The 22,071-nt window shown below is 34.5% G+C and overlaps 1 protein-coding gene across 4 annotated transcripts in view; it reads right to left on the bottom strand.

Moving 5' to 3' along the window:
* Pik3ca (phosphatidylinositol-4,5-bisphosphate 3-kinase catalytic subunit alpha) overlaps positions 1-22,071 on the bottom strand; it is a 95,318-nt gene that overhangs the window by 6,773 nt on the left and 66,474 nt on the right. For 2 of the 4 annotated variants that reach the window (XM_090342442.1, XM_090342443.1), the window contains 13 exons: positions 21,706-21,858; positions 21,483-21,617; positions 17,455-17,579; positions 15,754-15,835; positions 15,284-15,448; positions 12,376-12,479; positions 11,098-11,269; positions 8,954-9,060; positions 8,378-8,499; positions 6,322-6,400; positions 2,563-2,733; positions 1,922-2,039; positions 1,661-1,812 (listed from right to left, as the gene is read on the bottom strand). In XM_090342442.1, the coding sequence (XP_090198568.1) occupies positions 1,661-1,812; positions 1,922-2,039; positions 2,563-2,733; positions 6,322-6,400; positions 8,378-8,499; positions 8,954-9,060; positions 11,098-11,269; positions 12,376-12,479; positions 15,284-15,448; positions 15,754-15,835; positions 17,455-17,579; positions 21,483-21,617; positions 21,706-21,858 (1,685 nt within the window). Of the gene's footprint in view, positions 1-15; positions 146-1,660; positions 1,813-1,921; positions 2,040-2,562; positions 2,734-6,321; positions 6,401-8,377; positions 8,500-8,953; positions 9,061-11,097; positions 11,270-12,375; positions 12,480-15,283; positions 15,449-15,753; positions 15,836-17,454; positions 17,580-21,482; positions 21,618-21,705; positions 21,859-22,071 lie in introns of those variants that run through there. The other 2 variants (XM_090342450.1, XM_090342446.1) reach the window with 2 other exon arrangements.

Below are 22,071 nucleotides of genomic sequence, written 5' to 3'. Positions count from 1 at the left end.
AGTACAGAGCAAATGGTATTAATATCTTCAAGTCTCTACACAAATATCCCATAATTAAAGGAGCTTATTTGGAAAGAAGTATAAAAAGTAATATACCTCCCTCTCCTTGCTCTTCTTGCCAGCATTTTCTATTTCCTTTACCCTACTAAAATGTAAGCTCCATAAGAATAAAAAATTTGCTTATTGCTTTATTACAAACACACAGAGCAATGTAAGACACCCAAAATTTAGAATTTATTATGTGTATGAATTAGTCTATAGTAAAATATGGAGTTATGCTAGGTCAGTACACTTTCGGATAAATCAATTTTATAAAACTGCTTTAGGTTTAAGACAGACTAATGACAAAAAATTATGAATAAACATAGAAATATATTTGACTTTCATCAAGTTATAACATTAAACATGGCTTTTGTTTGGTTTGTGCCAGTACTTAGGCTTAATCTCAGGGTGGAGAACTGTGTGTGCCTTACCTTTTTTTGTTCAAAGTTTGGTTTGGCTGGCTTTTAATCTAGATCCTTGGATTACAGCATCCTGAGCAGCTAGGACTGCAGGAGTGAGCCACTGCTGCCTGGCTCCTTAGTACAAGTTTCAACCATTTTACATTACTCGCAGTTTGGAGGACAAGGAATTTAATTACTTAAACAGCAGCAAATAAAACTTTTCTGTGATAAATTGTGGGGCATGTCACATTAGGAAAACGGGCTCACTTCCTGGTCTTAATGTCCTACCCGCCTGTCACCTCGTTGGGAGGTTTGGCTGTGGTTTGTGATGTCAAATAAGACTACCTCGAACCCTGGGATTGGCTCTGCCGCCCACTCGGACAGCATCTACCTCCCCCTGCCCTGCCCACCTCTATGCTGATAGACTCCTGCATCCTATTTTAGCCCTTTGTACTTTCCCAATAAACGAGTGTCTGCTATGACAGTCTCCCTGGCGTGTCTGTCTGTCCTCCGGTAAGGGAGGGCTGGGTGTGGGCTGCCAGTGGGACCTAACCTTTCTCAGCCTAGTCTTAGTCGGGGCTTGTTCTCCTAAGAAGGACTAAAAACCCCGACAATAAATTTTAAGAATTTCTTTATTTTTAGATTATAATTGTCTCAATAAATGAAATCAATCTTCATTCCTATTCTTTTTTTGTTTGTGGGTTTGTTTCATAGGCTGTAGGGTTTGAATTCTGGGTCTGTGTGCTCTTCAGCTCAAGGTTAATGCTCTACTAGTTCAGCTATAATGCCACAGTCTGGTTTTCTGGTGGTTAGTTGGAGGTAAGAATCTCATGGACTTTCTTGCCTGGGCTGGCTTTGAACCATTATCCTCAGATCTCATCCTCCTGAGTAGCTAGGATTACAGGAGTAAGCCACCAGTACCCATTAAGAATTTGTTTTTAATTTTATGTTCTTGATTTCTTTTTGTCAGTGTTAGGGCTTGAACTCTGGACCTGGGTGCTGTTTCTAAGCTTCTTTTGCTCAAGAGGAGCACTCTACCACTTGAGCCACAGCACCATTTCTGGCTTTTTTTGAGTAGTTCATTAGAGAAAAGAGTCTTAAGGAGTTTCCTGCCTGGGCTGACCTTGAACCCTGATCCTCAGATCTCAGTCTCCTGAGTAGGATTGCAGGTGTGAGCCCTGGTGTCCAGCTTTATGTTCTTGATTTCTTAAGCTTACCTCTCAAATTCTCTGGTCTTTGTGCATTCTTGGGCTCCTTTACTAATCACTATCAAGAAATCTTGTGTCAAAACAAATGGTACACGCTCTCGCTTATAACCAAATTTTTTCTTCTTGTGATCCAAAAAGTGTCCAAAATCTATATGAAATAGCTTTCAAAAATAAGAAATCATGTTATATATTTTGACATATGGAAACACAGAATATCTAAAATCCATACATTTAAAGCACTATAAAACTTTTAAGAGGAAGAGGCATTACTTGTCCATCATCTTTCACCATAATGTTACTATTGTGGCGATCACCAATTCCCAGGATGAAAGTAGCAACACAATATCCAGCACATGAACGTGTAAACAAGTCAATGGCTGCATCATATCTAAAAATAAATAAATAAATAATTAAATAAACACCTCATAAAGAGTGTAGAAATACAAAGTGATCTAGGCCAGAATATGGCTGAAGTTCCTCAGTGACATGAGGATAAGTAATTATACTTGAAGAATTTTGAAATTCTGAAGTTTTTGAGGGTTTCTAAGAAAATTCTATAAATTCTTTGACCAAAAACAATTCTGATAATAATGAAAATACATATAGAAAAATACATAGAATTAAAGTCTGCTTTTTCTCCTAATCATTTTTTGTTAACATAGACTTCTAAAGTAAATATTGAATGTACAATTGTCTTTAAAGTCATGAGAACACTTGCTATATATACAAGGTGAATGCACAAGATTTATCAAAATATAAGCAATTCTGACCTCAAAACATCTTAAAAGTTGAGCATATTTTTTCTGAAATAAATTTAGTTGTTGTGTGTGTTCTAGCTCAGAGGAATATATACATACTCAACCACTAACAGACTCACATAACAAAAACTTGGATATAAGAAGCAAACTCACATTTCTCCTTTGTTTTTATCTTTGAGCCACTGATGTAGTGTGTGGCTGTTGAACTGCAGGGCACCTTTAAGGCCACCTTTGCACTGAATTTGCATGATGGTATGAGAATTTCTCACCACTTCAATAAGGCCCACACAGTCACCAATTGACAGACAACCATATGGTAACATTCTGAAAAAGGAGCAATACAATTTACAATTAAAACCTTGAATTTTAAAGGTGAAAATATTTTCTTTTCTTTTCTTTTATTGTTGGGGTAATATATACTGGGGGGTAGAAAATATTTTCATAGGCCAAAATATAAGTTTTCTATTTATCAATTCAATTTGTCAGTTGTGGGGTTTGAATTCAGGGCCCAAGCTATTTTACTCAAGGTTAGCATTCGACCACCACTTTGAGCCACAGTGCCACTTCCCATTTTCTGGTTATTAATTGGAGATAAAAATCTGACGAACCTTTCCCTCCACCTCCCCCCTCACTCTTCCTTCCCAGCTAGCTTTGAACCTGGATCCTCAGATCTTAGCCACTAGCTAGTTGGATTTGCATAAATGTTCCTGAAAGCAATCTATCCATAATGTTAAATGAAATACATGAAGAAAATCTCACCTCATACGGCTAGGTGTTTAAAAAAATGTGTATCATAATGGCCTTTCCAGATAATTATAAACATTTTTCTTTAATAATATTACTTGACAGGAGATAATTATTCAAGTTGCCATATGAAATGTGAAAGCATGTCAATAAACTTTTCACACTGTTAAATTCAAACTGAATTCCTCGTTTTGCCTTTGAGAAGTTTACCTGCACAGGCTTTTATGAGATATTGCCTTGATTACTTAAAAGAGTAACTGAGTTGCTTAAATCTTCTAAATGTTGACACTTAAAAAGATTATCTACATTAAAAAACCCCTCCAACTCTTAATATTACTATTAATCTCATCAGAAAAGTCCTTAAGCTTGAGAACACAATTAAGTTCAGTGATGGATATAAGGTTTTCAGAATTTTAATTTTACTTATTAGAAGCATGGCTCAAAAGGCAGAGCTGTTGCCTAGCAAGTACGAGGCCTCCAGTTTATAGCCCAGTAATTGCCAAAATTTGTACTAATTTTTCCTCAGAATCTCAAATTTTATTGTTGATAACAAACTGTCACTGTTTGATTTTAAAGACAACCATATATTATTCATTTTTAAGAAAATCTGGCAAATACTCATGTCTGAAAAATCACAGCTTGCCTATTAGGTTTTTGCTTTGAGTAGGCAGGCCTTAACCTACTGGGCATTGGAGTTAGAAATGTTCACTATTCCCTGTGGTTGATTATAGACTTTGGATGTGCTTGTGTTTTAATAAAAATGGTACTTCATGCAAAAAGAAGCTATTTCTGCCTACAAGTAAACCATACGTTTTTCTCTTGAAATAACCATTATTTGAGGGGCATTAAGTACTTCAGCTAACTTCCTGTTTAATCAGAGTGATGAATGGGGGGGGTTAAGCATTAGGGGCTCACATCATTACCTAACTATTGAGATCTGAGGTTCACCCTTTCTAGCCAGCCCAGGCAGGAATGTTTGTGAGACTCTTATCTACAATTAATTATCAAAAGTGGAGCAGTGGCTAAAGTGGTAAAGTGCCCAGGTACTGAGTTCAAGTTCAAGGACTGGTACTTAAAAAAAAATTTACAAAAAAAGACTATTATTATATAAGAGGCCAGGGTGAGCCATGATTATTTAAATTGGCACATTAAATGCTCAAAGTATAGTTTTCCTTCAACTAGTTTTCATAATCAACTTTCCAGTCCTTCTATTTTTCCTTTTCTCCTTAAGTTCCTTTTATATTTTCCCACATTAATTCTCTGTGGCCTATTTTTAACTTTTTATTAAGTTTATAGATGTTTTCAGTCCTTGTTTTCTAAAATTATTGAAGTACTTATCAAATTGTGCGTGGATATTTCCTTTCTTTGACTATTAATGCTATAAAATCCCTCTCGGCCCTGATAAATACACCAATTTCTTAGGGTTGTACTCTAGCTCATTCTGTCTTTTAAAATTTATTTATTTTTATTTTATTGTCATTGAGCAGGCAGGAAGGATGAATACTTCATTTGAATATTTATAACATCATTTAAGGGCCTAGATTTACAGAATTTTGCTATGGAAAAAGTTCCTGGATTTTTAAATTTTGTGCTTCATGGGCTGTTGTCTTCACAGAATAAGACCCAATGACTGTGTCTGATATAGAGTGGGCAGGCTGAACATGACCTACTCCTGAAAAGTTAAATTGTCTTATAATTCTTGGTATACAAAAATGAGAATTATAATAAACCTAACTCTAATTCTATTTTTCCAAGTATAAAAATGTCATTATTTTTATGTTAATATAATTTTATTTAAAATCAAACTTAAAAAGTTTAAACTTACACAAAAATTATTTAGAAACATCTCTTAATATTTCCAATGAACTGAATTTAACCTTAGATGCCTTCTGTAGAGCTACTAATTTACAATTAAGTATTGTAAGAAACGGGGTTATTTAAATCATTGTTTCTAGTTCTGAAATCTCCTTTATACTCTATTTCTCCGGGAATGAGAGTGGCTATCTCATGACAAAAAGTAAACATAATTCAAAGGCCATTAATTAATATCTTTGGAAAGTATCAGAGAATAACAAGTGGTAATAATTTGAAGTGGATCACTTAATTTTTTATCTTAGCAGATGTGTCTATTTTATCACAAAAGAATACTCACTAATAGTAACTGTATGTGTATATATATATGCATGTTACATATGTAATATATGCATTTGTGTATGTATATATACAACTCAATTTATAAGAGGCATATAAATAAGTCTTTGTCTTGTATAATTTGTTATTTCTACATAAACTACCTTGTTGCTATAAACTGACTTGAGTCATGCCCACCTACAGTCAAACGTACATTATAAAAGTGGCTTTTACTGAGATATGTTTTGAATTTGCAAAGATAGAAGTCAGTGGGAAAAAACCTATTAGAAGCAATAACAATTAGAACATGAGGCATTTTACAAAACTTGGTGATACTTCTGATAACTAAAAAAATGGACAAGACTGGAGGAATAAAGCTAGTTGATTCCATAAATTTTGCTTACCAAAAAAAGCTTTAACCTAGAAAAGTGCTATCATAAAACTTCCTTTTTTATTTTTTAAGATTAACACTGATTTTTACATCATATTTCAAAATGTCATGTTTAACAAACAAGTATTCAAGAAGGGAATTTCTATATACAATCACTGGCACATAGATTTTAGAACATAATTAAAATTAAGCTGAGGGATTTGTATGTCATAGATACATATTAATCGATGTAATAAAACATTATGTCTATAGAGTATAAAACTTACTTTTAAACTTTGTCTATTTTTTTTTTTTGAGACAGGATCTTTCTGTATAGCCTCAATTCATGGTGTCCCTTGCTTTAGCCTTCTGAATATAGAGACTGTAATGATGGAATAAAAAAAATGGGCCTTCTCTATCTTCTAAGTCCTATTCCTAATGAAATTTTGGGGTACTTAGCAGAGGTAGCTCTTCTTATTTAGTTAAAATCATACTAACTAGTCTAAGACAAGTAAGTAGGCAATTCCAAGTATCACAGTGTAATCAACTCCTGCTTATTTACTTCTCCATATAATTCTTTACATATCTCAAAATGCTCTGTAATTGATATTTAATAGTAATTTATTTATGAAAATATCTTTCAAAGTACAGGTTATTTTATTACTTACCTAAGATCAAGACCCTGATTTTGCCAAATATTTTCCATAATGCGAATAATCTGAAGTGTTAGCATATCTTGTCGTAAATCTAAAATTCAATAATGTGTACAAAATAAATGATTACTTTTACAACCAGTTGTTTAAACTCTGTCCAGTTAGAGTATAAGCTGCAAGAAGGGTAGAGAATATATTTCTTAACTGCTAGAATCCCAGGGCTAAACAGTATTTATGGAATGAATGAATGCTGATATTACCCACAGAAATCATAATTAAGTAAATAATAGAAAGTACTTTGAGTACTTCTTATTCTAAATAGGTTGAACAAATTCCCCTCAACCAGAGAATTAATGCAGGTTGATCCTAAGCTCAGACAAACACCAACATTTTTATTTATTTAGCTTTTTAATTTTTTAAAAATAACTATTGTATTTTATTGTTGGGGTGATGTACACAGGAGTTACGTTCATCAGGTAGTAGGTATATTACTTCCTGAACATTAATACTTCTTCCAGGCTTTTCTCTCAATTCTCATCCCCTCCACCCTGTCACAATCATCTTGTTTTTCCCTTTTTTTCCATATTTCAAATAAACAAATAGATGTATAGATAAAACACCAGGTACCAAAGTCATACACAGTAACAACATGAGATAAACCACAAGGAGAAAAAGAAAAAAACAAACAGAAAAGAAGTAACCTTCACATAGTACATTAAGAACAACAATCACAAAGTTAAACCTCTTGTTTCCATATTTTAGAATTCATTTCACTTAGCCTAATCCTATATGGCCATATGAGGACTGCTTTCAGATAACATTTATTATATAAGAGAATTGTTACTGAAATGAGTATCAAGATAATTTTCATGATCTTTGAACTCTTCATCCCCCTTTAACTGTGCCACCATATCTGTCATCCAAAGCTTCTACATTTTTCTGTGATTTAATCATCAATTGCATTTCAAGTTTCACATTTTTTTTCTTTTCTTTTCTTTTTTTTTTTGCCAGTCCTGGGCTTGAGCTCAGGGCCTGAGCACTGTCCTTGGACTTTCTCAAGGCTAGAGCTCTACCACTTGAGCCTCAGCACCACTTCCGGCTTTTTTCTATGTATGTGGTACCGAGGAATCGAACCCGGGTCTTCATGCATGCTAGGCAAGCACTTTAACCACTAGGCCAAACTCCCGGCCCCAAGTTTCACATTTTCTTTTTCTTTTATTATTTTTTGCCAGTCCTGGGACTTGAACTCAGGGCCTGAGCACTATCCTTGGGCTTTCTCAAGGCTAGAGCTCTACCAAGTGAGCCACAGCACCATTTTTTCTATGTATGTGGTACCAAGGAATTGAACTTTGTGCATGCAGGCAGGCACTCTACCACTAGGACAAACTCCAGCTCCCAGTTTCACATTTTTGAGACTCTCATGCACATATACACATATATATATGCATATATATTTAAATGCTTGTTTTTTTTTTCTTTGCCAATTTATCATAAGTCAACTTTAATTTGCAGACATCTAAGTAACAAGGGTAAAGTTTTACTATCCTACAATGGCTAGTTACCGAAAAGAAGTACTGGGTTTAGGACTGTAGGGATCAATCTCCAGGTGATCTCAGTAGTTCTTAAGATTCCTGACAAGGAAAACCCACCTTTAAGAGGATAAGAAAAACTGAGGAAAAGCCTCAGTATGTATTTTCTATTTTCCTAGTAGCCTCAGTTAAGAAATTATAATTGCACACACAAAGTAGTGTATTTCAAAGTTGTGAATTTCTTGACTTCCTTCATATGTACATTGCAAAGTTGAAGACACCCCCTTAGGGGTGAGGATGAGGGAAACTGATGGAGGAGATGAGTAAAATCAGGCACATTGTATACATACATGAGTATGTCAAAATGAAACAGCTAACTGGAACTAATAAAATACAGGAAAAACAGTACTTGTTTAATAGTCTAGATTTTGTCACATGTGCAATCCTCAAATAGTTTTCAATTGTTTTCAGGGTACTTGAATATCTTGTTTATAAAAATAAAGCAAAATTCATGCATCATAAGCTTAAAATATTTTCCTTACCATCTCCATTTTTAAAGATGATCTCATTGTTTTGAAAGAGTAACTCTGACATGATATCTGGATTCTCCCAGTTCAACCACAGTGGCCTTTTTGCAGAGGACATAATTCGACACTCTTCAAGCCTTTAAAACCGTTAAAAACCTTTACTAAACATTTTACCCTAGTTATACTTTTTAGTCTCAAATTTATTTTAAAATATGTATAAGTTTTTGCAAGTTTTACAAAAATACTTAACTTCCTCATTTTTATGTATATTACTTTCTAAAAATATTAATGCTAGAAATGCATATGTAACTATGAATTTCAACACATCATTAGTTTTACAGACATATTCCCTTTCTTACATAGAATACCAGATATTTTGTCCATAGGTTTCAAACTGTATTACTTAAGTAGTAAAAGCCAATTGTAGATCAGACTGACAACTTTACTATTTCTGTTTTGCAAGGTAGAAGAATGGAAGAAGGAAGCATGTATAATTAAGCATTCTAATTACATATGGTACATTTTGACTTTATCAAGACTCTGCCCAGAAAATGTACTTATATTACTAAAATTACTAAGTAAGAACTTTACCTGAGGTTTCCTAGTTGATGAGCAGGATTTAGTGGAGATAGAAAGCCCTGCAGAGCATCCATGAAATCTGGTTGCCTCATTTGTTCAACTAAAAACTTCATCTGTACCTGATTTTTTAAAAAATAAAATCATGATCAAAATTCCTTAAATTTCATGAATACACACATTAAGAATTCAGATTTGAATTCATACCCTCAACTGGTTGCATTCTAGTGAAGTGAATAGGGTTTCTATGACACAAAATAGTATGTTTAGGAGAGAGGCAAGCACTTACTACCCTCCTGTGGAAAGATGAGTTCTGCTGGTGACAGAGGTAAAGGCAATTGGTTAAGCATGACCTGTAGCTTAATTACTAGTTTCTGTAAATCAAGTTACAGTAGAATTTAGCCATGCCTATTTTTCACCTATTGACTGCTTTCATATTGGAATAGCAGAATAATGAATTTCATGTATTACTAATTTAACCATTGTTAAATTAGTTTCAACAACTGTGAGAGGAAAACATAAGTACAAAATAAATGTCTTTATTACATATGCATACCTAATACTTTTTAAATATTTCACAATAATTGTGAAATTATAATTTGTTTCTGCTTGGTACTAATTCTACAATAAAAAACAACTTGCTTTTTCCACTCTCTCTACTAATCGAGAGCTTTCCTACTATAATTTTATAAACCCAATTCAATCACATAGTACATACCATTTAACTAAGAGAATGACTTTCCCTAAGTTAACACAGAAATTTTTAAGTTATTTTTTTCCTTTCGGTAATATTAATAAAGATGTCTCAGGAAATCCATTCAGCCACACTAATTTGTATTTTCTGCCATTTGATAATTCCCCATTTCATTAGAAATGAGGATCCTATTTTTCACTGTAGGAAAGAACTGGTAGTAATAACAGGTCATAAAAACCTTTGTGGGGCTAGTAGCTGGTGGCTCATGCTTGTAGTCCCAGCAATGCAGGAGGCTGAGATCTGAGGATACTGTTCAAAACCTGACCAGGCAGCGAAGTCTTGAGACTCTGATCTCCAATTAACCACCAGAAACAGGAAGTGAGTGGCACTGTGACTCAAAGTGGCACAGCACCAGCTCTTAAGCAAAAAGAGCTCACGGAGAGTACCCAGGCCTTGAGTTCAAGCCGCATGACTAACAAAAAAACCAGAACAACAAAAAAATACTTCCCATTTCATATAAATTAATTACACTAAGCTACACTGAAAATTAATGTAGAATATCTTATTGAATGACTATGAATTTATTTAAACTTAAAAATGTAAAAACTCACTTCATTCCACACACTTTCAGAGATACCCCTTAATAATAAATTTACTTACCACTGTATAAACAAAGGAAAGTAAGTACATATAAATATTAAGCATTTCTCTTAATTTAATTATAGACTACGGTAGGCATTTTATATGGTTTGTATAATTTAGTTTTTACAACCTCATGATGAAAACATCAATCACATTTTGCAGTGAGGAACGTTAACCTTAAGGGCCTAAACAATGCTTCTAACATAAATCCACATTATTTACATAAGTGTTTTTTTGGCACTGGAACTTGGATCCAAATCTTAAGCTGCTGAATTGGAAGGATCAGGATGTATATATCCACTAGACTTCTATTCAACTCTTGTCACACTATAGGAAGTGTTTTAGATACAGACCATATTCTTTTAGTGTTTGCATAATCCTAAGAACCTTAAGGCTTGAATACATAATCTACAAATTAAATAGTATTGAAAATGTTAATGTGGTATCTACATGTAGATAAATATATATTGGCCTTTCAGAACTGTCACAGAAATACTTTTCACAGAGCTAATGTTTGTCCTAAATTTCAGGACCCTAGAAGAGAGCTTGATATAATTACTGATGTGAATCTTTCCTAAGTGCATATTTTTTGTTTCCAGTTATATTATTTTAAAAACTGTATTATTTTAAAAATTGTACATAAAGTATTGTACAATTTACACTGTGTTCATCTTGTGTATGGTTATTCCATAATGCTTTTTAAACCTGTAACATTCACTATGGCTAAATAAGATCTTTAAAATGTAAATATTCTGCTAATAAAATATTTTAATGAAATTTTCTTTAAAATAAAAGTTTCAAAAACAACTAAAGAATTACATACCTTTTGTGTTTCATCCTTCTTCTCCTGTTTGAGAATGTCAGTTAAGTTAATGAGTTTTTCCATAGCTTCGACCTGCCTATTCAGGTGCTTCAAATACATCCCACAGGCACGACAATAGGATTCCAAAAGTAAGCCAAACCTCTGACTAACTGTTTTGTTGTGCATTTCAGATCTAAAACAATAGAGTAAGGTTAAGAGTTTCAAGTAGTTTATGAATATTAAAATGTATTAAATAACTAGGGTTTGTTTTCTTATTTTCTCAACACAAAACAGAAAATGAGTGAACAAAGAACTCAGCAAATATATGATTTCTCTGCCTCATATATTCACATTTCTCTATACAGTTTCTAAATTTATTTTAAACCTGCTAGGTCCTATTTCTTATTTGTGTGTGTGTGTGTGGGGGGAGGCCATGGAGCTTGAACTTGGCCTGGGCACTGTCCCTGAGCTCTTCAGCTCAAGGCTACCACCCTACTTCTGTACCTGGGCATTGTCCCTGAGCTCTTCAGCTCAAGACTACCACTCTACCCTTAAGTCAAGCCCCACTTCCTGTTTTCTAGAGGTTGACTGGAGGTAAGAGTTTCAAGTCCTTTTGTGCTGGGGCTGGCTTTGAACCTTGATCCTCAGATCTCAGGTTCCTGAGTAGCTAGGATTACAGACATGAACCGCCACACCTGGCTATTTCTTAATTTTTAGCATTAAGAAAATGTTACACATAAATGCTTTTCTAAATTTATTAACAAGTATATGGTTTAGGATCTCTTACATAAAATGCCAGAAGACATATCAAATTCTGAAGCATCTTAATTAGCTGGTCTAGTAAGAAGATTTTGCTAGTATTATCCAAAGGGAAGATTTTTCATTTATTCTGGGCTATTATGTACGCACAGTGGCTCATGCCTATAATCCTAGTTACTCAGGAGGCTGAGCCAGCTTAGGCGCTAAAGTCCATAGACTCTTACCTTCAATCAACCACTAGAAAACCAGAAGTGGTACTCTGGCTCGAGAGTACGGCTGTAGCCTTGAGCTGAAGAGCTCAGGGATAATGCCTAGAGCCACATGGGCCGGAGCGGGGTGGGGGTGGAGGGGATGCAGCTTTCTTCATGTATAAAATGAGGCTCTGACTTTCACTGTTTACTTAATTTTAAAGAAAGAAAGTTTAAGAGCTCATCAGTAGCACAGTATGGAAAATCATTTCAGTCAAACAAAAACAGAGTACATAAATAACTCAGCTTTATGCGTATATTAAGAATTTGGTGGGGAAATAATTTGACTTACTTTAAATGCCAAAAGAAGAAGTGTCCAATCCTTTGATTTGTCAATGCTTTCTTGAGCAAAAATCTTACAAGCAGATTGTCCAAATATTGTTCATATTTTAGAACCTAGATAATTAAAAGGAATAAAAACAAATGAAAATAAACAGATGAAACAAAAAGATACCTACACTCAAAAAGTTTACAAATGAGAAAAAGACAAAGAAGCACGAGATTACAAAATAATAGGAAACATAAAAGAAGTCTAAGAGGAGAGCTATACTGTAAAAATAAGCCCATTTAAACCAAGGTATATTGTCTTTCTGTGGTTAGTAAAACTTTAAAAATGTAGTCATCAGCTGACTTCCTGTTGTGAGAGGTGTGGGGGTAGGGGGCAGGCTACTGGACTGGCGATTGTCTGGGCGGCCTGGGACAGCCCTGCAGCAGTTGACCCTTTGCCTGTGGGGATGGGAGTTATTGAGGAGGCCATCATGGCCGTGTCAGAGAGCCAGCTCAAAGAAAATGGTGTCCAAGTACAAATACAGAGACCTAACTGTACAAGAGACTGTCAATGTTATTACTCTATACAAAGATCTCAAACCTGTGTTGGATTCATATGTTTTTTTTAATATATTTTTTATTGTAATTAATAGAAGGGTTACATGATATTTGCCAGATAAATGGTGCCTTAATTCCCACACATTGATACCCTTTCACATGTCATGGTCCCCATTTCCCTTCCCCCCTCCCCCACCCCTCATCTTGTTTTCCCCTGTTCCCTATCCAATTTCAGATAACCAAATACAAATATATCCGATATATCAGGTAACAAAGTGAGATAGTGTAACAATATGAGATAACCAAGGGACAATTCATATGTTTTTAATGATGGCAGTTCCAGAGAACTAATGAACCTCACTGGAACAATTCCTGAGTCTTACAGAGGTAATACATATAATATCCCAATATGCCTATGGCTGCTGGACACATATCCATATAATCCCCCTATCTGTTTCGTTAAGCCTACTAGTTCAATGACTATTAAAACAGGAAAACATGTTGATGCAAATGGAAAAAATATATCTTCCTTATCTACATGAATGGAAACATCCACAGTCAGATTGTTGGGGCTTATTCAGGTCATGATTGTGGTATTGGAGAGGAACCTCCAGTCTTCTCTCGTCCTATTTCAGCATCCTATCCACCATACCAGGCTACAGAGCCACCAAATACCCAGGCTGGCCTTGAACTCATCATGTAGCTGAGCCCAGCCTCAACACTTGTAATCCTTCTGTCTCTGTGTGTACTGGGTATTAGAGGCATTATTTAAGTTTTAAGATAAATTGTGTGAGCTTTCATTTTCTTCTGATAAATCATCCTATCCATCCCTTTTTAATCTTTCTTGAAGAGCATCTTGATAAAAGCAGAATGGGACTCTAACATAACACTTCAAACCTACTTCTTTCCTTCTCTACCTTCCCCCCCAAAAAATATAGTCATCAAATCAAAACAAAAATGTAATATACTCTAAAATTTTAATAAGACTTTCCTTACAATTAATTAGCTTAACTGATTACAAAGATTCTTTTCAAAATTTTATTTCAAAATTCTAGTCAAGGAATGTTTTGTAAACAAGGCATGATTATATGTCAGAATTTATGACAAGCCAGGCATGGTGGTATGTGCTGGTATTCCCTGCTAATCTGGAGGCTGAGGCAGAAGGATCACTTGAGTCCATAAGTGATCCAGACTAGCCTGGGCAGCATACTCAAAAATCTCAAAAAATTATAATGTCGAAGCCAGGAGTTTGGTCTAGTGGTAGAGTGCTTGCCTAGCATGCAAAAAGACCAGGGTTCCATTCCTCAGTACCACAGACACAGAACATGCTGGAAGTGATGCTTGGCTCAAGTGGTAGAGCTCTAGTCTTGAGAAAGCCCAAGGACAGTGTTCAGGCCCTGAGTTTAAGCCCCAGGACTGGCAAAAAAATATATATATATATTTGCATATATATACATATTTGCATATATATACACACAAAAACAATTATCTATCTTTAGGATAGGGATAAGAGGGGGATAATGAGAAAGAATGAGGGGGTAATATTGACCAAGAAGCACTGTACTCTTAACATGGCACTTAGAATTGTAACCCTTTTAGAGAGGAAAAACCCCTTAAGAAGAAAAACCTAGGGGCGGGGAGTCTGGCCTAGTGGTTAAAGTGCTTGCCTAGCATGCACGAAGACCCAGGTTCGATTCCTCGGTACCACATACACAGAAAAAAGCTGGAAGTGGTGCTGAAGCTCAAGTGGTAGAGCTCTAGCCTTGAGAAAGTCCAAGGACAGTGCTCAGGCCCTGAGCTCAAGCCCAGGACTGGCAAAAAAAAAAAAAAGAAAAACCCAGGCCAGGTGCTGTGGCTCACATCTGTAATCCTACCTATTTAGGAGGGTGGCTCACACCTGTAATCCTAGCTATTCAGGAGGCTGAGATTTGAGGATCTCGATTCAAAGCCAGCCTGGGCACTAAAGAACATGAGACTCTTATCTTCAATTAATCACTAGAAAATAGCAAGTGGGGTTGTGGCTCCATGGGTTAGGACAGGAGCCTTGAGCTGAAGACCCCAGGGACAATGCCCAGGCCCAGAGTTCAAGAAGAAGATGAAACACCTATTTCCTGGTACTTATTTGTGGGGCTTGAACCTAGTCTTTCTGAAGAATTATACTACTTGAGTTCTCTATAAGGGAAAAAGAACAACAACAACAAAATCCCTCAAATGAATCAGGGTTCATTTCTGCATTTCAAGAATTCAAGAAAAAAATCTTGAGAAGTTAAGAAAAAGATGACAAAATTTACAATATAAAAGTAGTTATAACTAGTTAGTTTATTAAGCTTTGAAAGTTGCATGGACTTGGGATAAAGCATTACTTATTATCTTACCTGCACTAGCTGAATTAAGTACTGAGAAAGTTTATCATCTGTTAAATATTTTTCTAAGCACCGAACAGCAAAAGCTCGAACCATAGGATCTGGATAATTACAGTCCAAAAGCTCCATAGCCTGTTCTGGTTTGATTGGAGGCCAATCTTTTACTAAGCAGTACATCTGTGTTTGGAGAAAAATAATAAATTATAATTAAAATTAAGGATAGTTGTAAATAAACTTTAAAACATTGTCTTAGCTGCCAATTTTAAAATTGCCTTAAAAAACAAACTTAAATTTTGCTGAAAGTGTCAATTCCTATTAGTTTTAACTGTGAAGATGATTTGGATGATATTTTTCTCCATGTATTACCATAATTAATAATCTATTTCATCTCTTAAAATTATGCACATTTTCTGAGAGAAAATAATTTAGATGCCGTATCAATGTATAAAACAGTTGTTTCATAAACACAAACATGAACTTACCTGGGCTACTTCATCTCTAGAATTCCATTTAACTGACAGAAGCAATTTGGGTAGAATTTCAGGAATGGTTACACAATAGTGTCTGTTAGAAAAGACAAACCACAATTTTAAAGAAGTTTTTCTATGCTATGTGTAAGGTTCAGGTGTCTAATTCTTTACTCAATCTTAAAAAAGTTCTAAACATTTTGTTACTATTAACCTCTCTTCAAATTCAAGGAAATTACTGCCTATACCAGTATATATAATCTGCATATTTACTTAGTCAAAAATGGCAAGAAAAAAAATCAAAATTGAGGTTAAGTATTTAATAAGTTTAATTTTCACATATGTTTAAGAAAAATTGTGAATACATATTACACAACTTTTTAGACTAACCATTTTGTACCATCTTACAGAGTTTGGAACAGAGTCACCATTTTTAACTGCTAAGGTTCCTGGACAAAAATGTTTTTTTAATTGACTATCTGCAGAAATGCATAGCAACTGTTTTAAGTGTACCAGTAACATTAGTAAGAGCCAGGATCATCTCTGCCTAATCTGAAAATAAATTATGGTATTATTTTAAGTAATTGTAAGAAAAGACTAAAATAAAAAATAGATGCTCAAAATTTGTTATTTGGACCAATTATAACACAACGGGTCTAGAATTTTAAATTTTTTCCTTGAATGTAAAGTTAAACTCTTAGAGAGTTAAAAAAGCAAACCACCACCACCAACCACAACAACAAAAAACAGCCAGCTGGGCATGTTGGTAAATTTCTGTAATCAGAGGTATTTAGTATCTCAAAGAGAATTTAGCATCACCAGAACTGTTTTTTGAGGCCAGTTCAGGCAAAAATTAGCAGAACTCTTATCTCAAAAACAAGCTAGACAAGACCTTTCATCTTTTAGTTCTAGCTATCTGGAAGGTAAAAATTGGACAACAGAGTTTGCAAGACAGTCCCAGGCAAACTTAGGGCAAGATACTATCTGAAAAACAAACTAAAAGTAAAAGGACTTGGGAGCTGCTCAAGTTTTTGCCTATCAAGTGTGAGTTTTACTGCTTGTACCAAAAGAAGATCACAGGGACTACAGAACACAATTCAGTAGAAAAATAAGTACTGAGCACACCTAAAACTTAAGTTTGATTTCTAAAAGCTTTCAATGTGCAATGGATAAATATAGCATGTTTGTCTGGAAATGTAACTATATTTATCTATTTATCCATCTATAATTTATACCCAGATAGACAGATATAGATATGTGTATGTGTGTGTGTGTGTGTGTGTAGAGACAGAGAAAACCAAACATGTGTGTACATGTGTGTGTGTGTGCGCATGCGCATGTGTGCTGGTACTAGGACTTGAGCTCAAGGGCTGGGACTCTACCCCTGAGCTTTTTTGCTCAAAGCAAACATTTCATTCCTTGAGACACAGCATCTCACTTCTTGCTTTTTAGTGGTTAATTGGAGATGAGTCTCATAGAATTTCGGCTTTAAACCCAGATCTTCCAATCTACTAGCTACTAAGCATCCTGGAAAGCTAGAATTGTAGGTAGGTATGAACCACCAGTGCCTGACAATATCTGCATTCTATAAAAGTCAAGGTTAGTAAGGGAAAACATAAAAATTACACTTAATTCCTAGGAATGGTAAAGATATGGTAACATTAACTACAGTCATTCTCTTCTGTAATAAAGGAGAATCACCATTTTAACACTCACCTATGGCTCCAAAGGAAATCTTTCTCTTGCTCAGTGATTTCAGATAATGGATCCCGTGTACAAATTGCTCGGAGTTGTTCTTTATCATTCTCTCTTAATTCATTATCTCTAGCTAATCTGTTACTCTACAAAACAAAGTATTATTTTTCTACGGTTTTCTTTTGCCCCTTAAAATCTTAAGTGATCTACTAAGCACAGAAAATTAATTTCTATAAATGTTACATTTAAAGTTCACAGAAGAATTGGTCTAAGATATGGTAGTTGTGGAACAAATTTAGTCACTTTCTTGGTTAGAAGAACAATTACCAGAGTTAAGTAGGTAGATTATCAGATTAGAACTCTGGAGTCAGTGGTGAATTACTACTACTTACTCCTTTCTCTTATGTGGTCTCTTCCTAGTATATTATTAAATAATCTGTTAGTTTCTGCATAAACAAACTCTTATATTCCTTTCTAAACACATCCTTGTAATTGGTGCAAAGCTCTTAAAATTAAAAAGCAAAGAGAAGAGAAAACAAGAGACAAAACATTGTATATTAAATGTTGGGGAACTAAAAAGAAAACAAAATAACTTTTTAGGTAATTCCATGTAATGTGCTTGTTCCCTGAAAATGTCCATGTACTAACTGGACAACGAGCAGTCATGATATAAATACCAACATATTATGAAATGTATATTGTTTTGCCATTTCTAATGATACAAATGAAAAAGAGACCTTCATGATAGATGGTTTTCATATACTCACATATCTTTAATTTATTTAATGTGAAGAAATATGGTCTCCACATTTTCAGTGTACATTGTACTTATAGTGCATTTGTAAAATGTGCACTTTGTGTGTTGTCTTGTATTTCTCTTTTTTGGGGGGTGGGGTGGGGACTATAATAGTAATGACCCTATATTCACCAAACTTCAATTCTAGTGGAAATCAAATGAAAAGCCAAGATAAATAAATTTTCTTTGGGCAGAAAGAAGTCTGTAAACCCCAATCCTTTATAAAGAAGGGAAAAGGGACATGAGAAGTAGAGTTCACAAATATAAAATTGGCAGGTTAGGTTGAAATTATTTTTAAAGAGAAACATTTAAAGAGAAATATTATCCTTTAAGATAAATGTCATGATTCAATTTATGTTTTATAAAGATCATTCTGCTCTATGGGAAGAGAGAGATCAGTCAAGAATAGTCCAAGCATGAAATAATAAATACCTAACACTTGCATTACCAGGAAAAGAAGTCATCTAGGTCCAAGGAACTTGAACTACTTCTATATTATTTATTTTTCTGTCTACTTTAATATAAAATAATTCACGAAAGACTAGTAATAAACATGGTAACAATTTTAGATATTTTCATGAAAAATTAAAAATAACATTTTTCCCTATTTTCCTCATTATACATCTTTTTTTTTTTTTTTTTTTGGCCAGTACTGGGCTTGAACTCAGGACCTTGGCACTCTCCTTGGGCTTTCTGAAGGCTAGTGTTCACTTGAGCCACAGTACCACTTCCAGCTTTTTTCTGTGTATGTGGTACCAAGGACTTGAACCTAGGTCTTCGGGCACGCTAGGCAAGTACTCTACCACTAGACCAAACTCCCAGCCCTGAAATACATTTTTTGATAAATTGTAAATTATACTGTCAAAATGCAACACATTTCAAAACTGATGGATTTCATTTGGTGATTAGTTTTCCTAAATAATTGTAAAACATTTCCATCTTTTTTTTTTTTTTTTGGTAATGAGGTTTGCACTCTTGGCCTGGTGCTGTCCCTGAGAATTTCAGCTCAAGGCTGGCACTGTGCCACTTGAACCACAGCACCATTTCCAGCTTTATCTATATATGTGGTACCAAAGAATCAAACCCAGGGCTTTGTGCATGCTAGGCAGGCACTCTACCACTAGGCCTAACTCCTGTCCCAACATTTCCACCTTTATGTTTGTAAATATGTCACAATGACCAAGAAGTTTATAGATTTCTGCATCACTCATCCTTTCGATAACCTTTGAATAAATACTATCAAAAATTTCCACTTTTATTCATGATGTAAGACTGAATGAGGTGTATTTTAAAGTAATGAAACAACTAATTTGGTAGTGCAAATTTCAAAGCAGAACATTATTTAGATTGTGGCATAGTTCTTATTGTTTTTAGCCAAGCTTAAAATGAAAACTGGAAAGATCTTAAAAGTTTACATTCAGAATAGCTAGTGTAAAACCAAAGTTGGGGTTAAGAAAGGAATAGTCGCTGAAGAGAATAAAAGCCATTGAAGAAGTCAAGATCTTTCCACTGGGACAACGTGAAAGATACCTTGCTCATACACATCTCAGTAATCAGTAGAATGCCGCAATCACATGCTGATGAAAGAAGTTTGTGTTTTGAGAAAAGAGGACGGCTAGCATGGTACTACCTTCTTTCCCTATGCTCAGTCATACATACTCAGAGGCTGATGCTACTACAATTGTTCAGAGGTGTCTAGCTACTGTTCCAGCTAGCCGCAGACCTTAGCATTGTCTGCACTGTGCTATTTTTGCAGGCATGAAGAATATTTAGAAGTTTTTGTCTCAAGGAGGCTTCCACAGAAATATCAAAGGAAAGCCTGAAAAGACAATCATCATTGGAAGTGCAGCAATTGTTCATAATATAAGTGATTTTGCCCCCCTCTATCTCCAAGGAATCTTAAGAAATAACTAAAAGTATCTTTACTTGACACACTGGTATAATAGTGGTTGTGTAGCCCAAATATGTTTCTAAACATCCCTCAATCTATAGGACAGAACCTACAACAAAAATTTATTTCATCTAGAATACAGTGCAAATGTTAAGAAATACTGTCTAGACTTCAATTACCTGTCTGACTACAATGATTTATCCAGTAGCTGAAAAATATCTGCTCTTCAACTTATAGGTAGAAAACAAAAAAAATCTGTACAATGAAAGCCTCATAAACCACAAACAAAGGAACTCTACAAAGAGTGTGTTTACAGACTTTTTATTCTGCTAGAGAGATGTCTCACGATACAAGATGATGAAATAAGAAAACTGAAGGATTATGGGTTAGTGATGTTTTACTTCACAATCATATTATCCCAAGCCATCTTCTAAACATCTGTATTATATTAGTCTTCTTTAGTATGTTTAGAGTAATGAATAAGGAAGGGTGAAAATATATGATACATGTATTTTTTTCATGGGCATATGTATGTATATATGATTCCAATACATATTTCAGATTTATAAAAGTTTCCAATGAATACTAATGGTAACTAGAAATGAACAGTAACTCTTATTCTATTATAAAAATAATTTTTCTTACTTTCATTTCATAAAGTGAAATTTTAATACAAAATTCAAATAATAAAGTACCAATTATTATATTTATAACTGATCAAAAAGGAAACATCATGTACACTATATGTATACAGGAAAGACATTATTTACTTTATGAAACCAACTGGTACACGTCTTAACTGTGAATAGAACTAGGAAGTAATTAAAGCTCCTAACTGTCGTATTCCAGGCTGCTATTACTGTGGCTGGGAACTGAAATATTTTGGGACTTCTTGGTCCTACTTCCAGGCTAAAGCAAAAGTGATACATTTTGAAAGTGAGAGAGATACTAATTTAACAACAATAAAAAAATCCTCTTACCAACTGATAATTTTGTCATGATTTATAATCTTACATTTTTACATCAATTTTATATCTGTCATTATTAATAATGATATTAACAATGAAATTCAATGTCTGTATTTAATCAAAATTTAATCAAGTGACCTCTGTAGTTGATTACTTAATGCTTATCCAGGAGTTCTCTATATATTTGACATTCAATAAAGAGATGTTGATGAAGACAATTGAAGGGATTTTCATAAATGAAGAAGAAATGGAACTGTAAGAAAAATACTGGTATACTGAAAATCTCATTATACTGCAGTAGTGTCTAGGCTATTGTAAGTACATGAAATCTTTTCTATACAGGGTTATGTGCCCATGTCTACAGATACTTAAGAGGCTAAGTGATTTGCCTTACCAGGCCTGCATGGGAGTAACTAAACCCTGCTTCTCGAGACACAGACCAATTGGCATGCTCTTCAATCACTGACATATCTGGAAACTTCACCACACTGCTGAACCAATCAAACTCCAACTCCAAGCATGGAGTTTCCTAAGAGATGGAAGAAAGGTTATTATACATATATTATGCTTCACTACCATAAAATAGACTTTATATAATTTATAATAAAAAAACTTACTTTATTTGGATTTGACCCAGTAACACCAATAGGGTTCAGTAAATCTTCTAATCCATGAGGCACTGGCCAAAGATTCAAAGCCATTTTTCCAGATACAAGGGTGTCAGTGTAATCAAACAAATTTATATTTCCCCAGGCCAATGGACAGTGCTCCTTAAAAAACAAAGAAAAATTTCATTATTCTACAGATTAAATTATAGAATGTATTTCAAAGCATTTTCCTATGCCAGACACCAAAGGCTTACTTCAATAATTTAGAGGTTGAGATTTGAGAATCAAAGTTCAAAGCTAGCTCAGGAAGACAAATCCTCAAAGGTTTTATCTTGACTTAGCCAACAGAACATTAGAACTGGAGATATGGCTCAA

This window comes from Megascapheus bottae, chromosome 1, assembly GCF_031878675.1.
Source record: "Megascapheus bottae isolate mThoBot1 chromosome 1, mThoBot2.hap1, whole genome shotgun sequence".
Lineage (NCBI taxonomy): Eukaryota > Metazoa > Chordata > Mammalia > Rodentia > Geomyidae > Megascapheus > Megascapheus bottae.
Note: the sequence above shows the minus strand (reverse complement) of the source record. Positions and strands in the feature narration are given on the sequence as shown.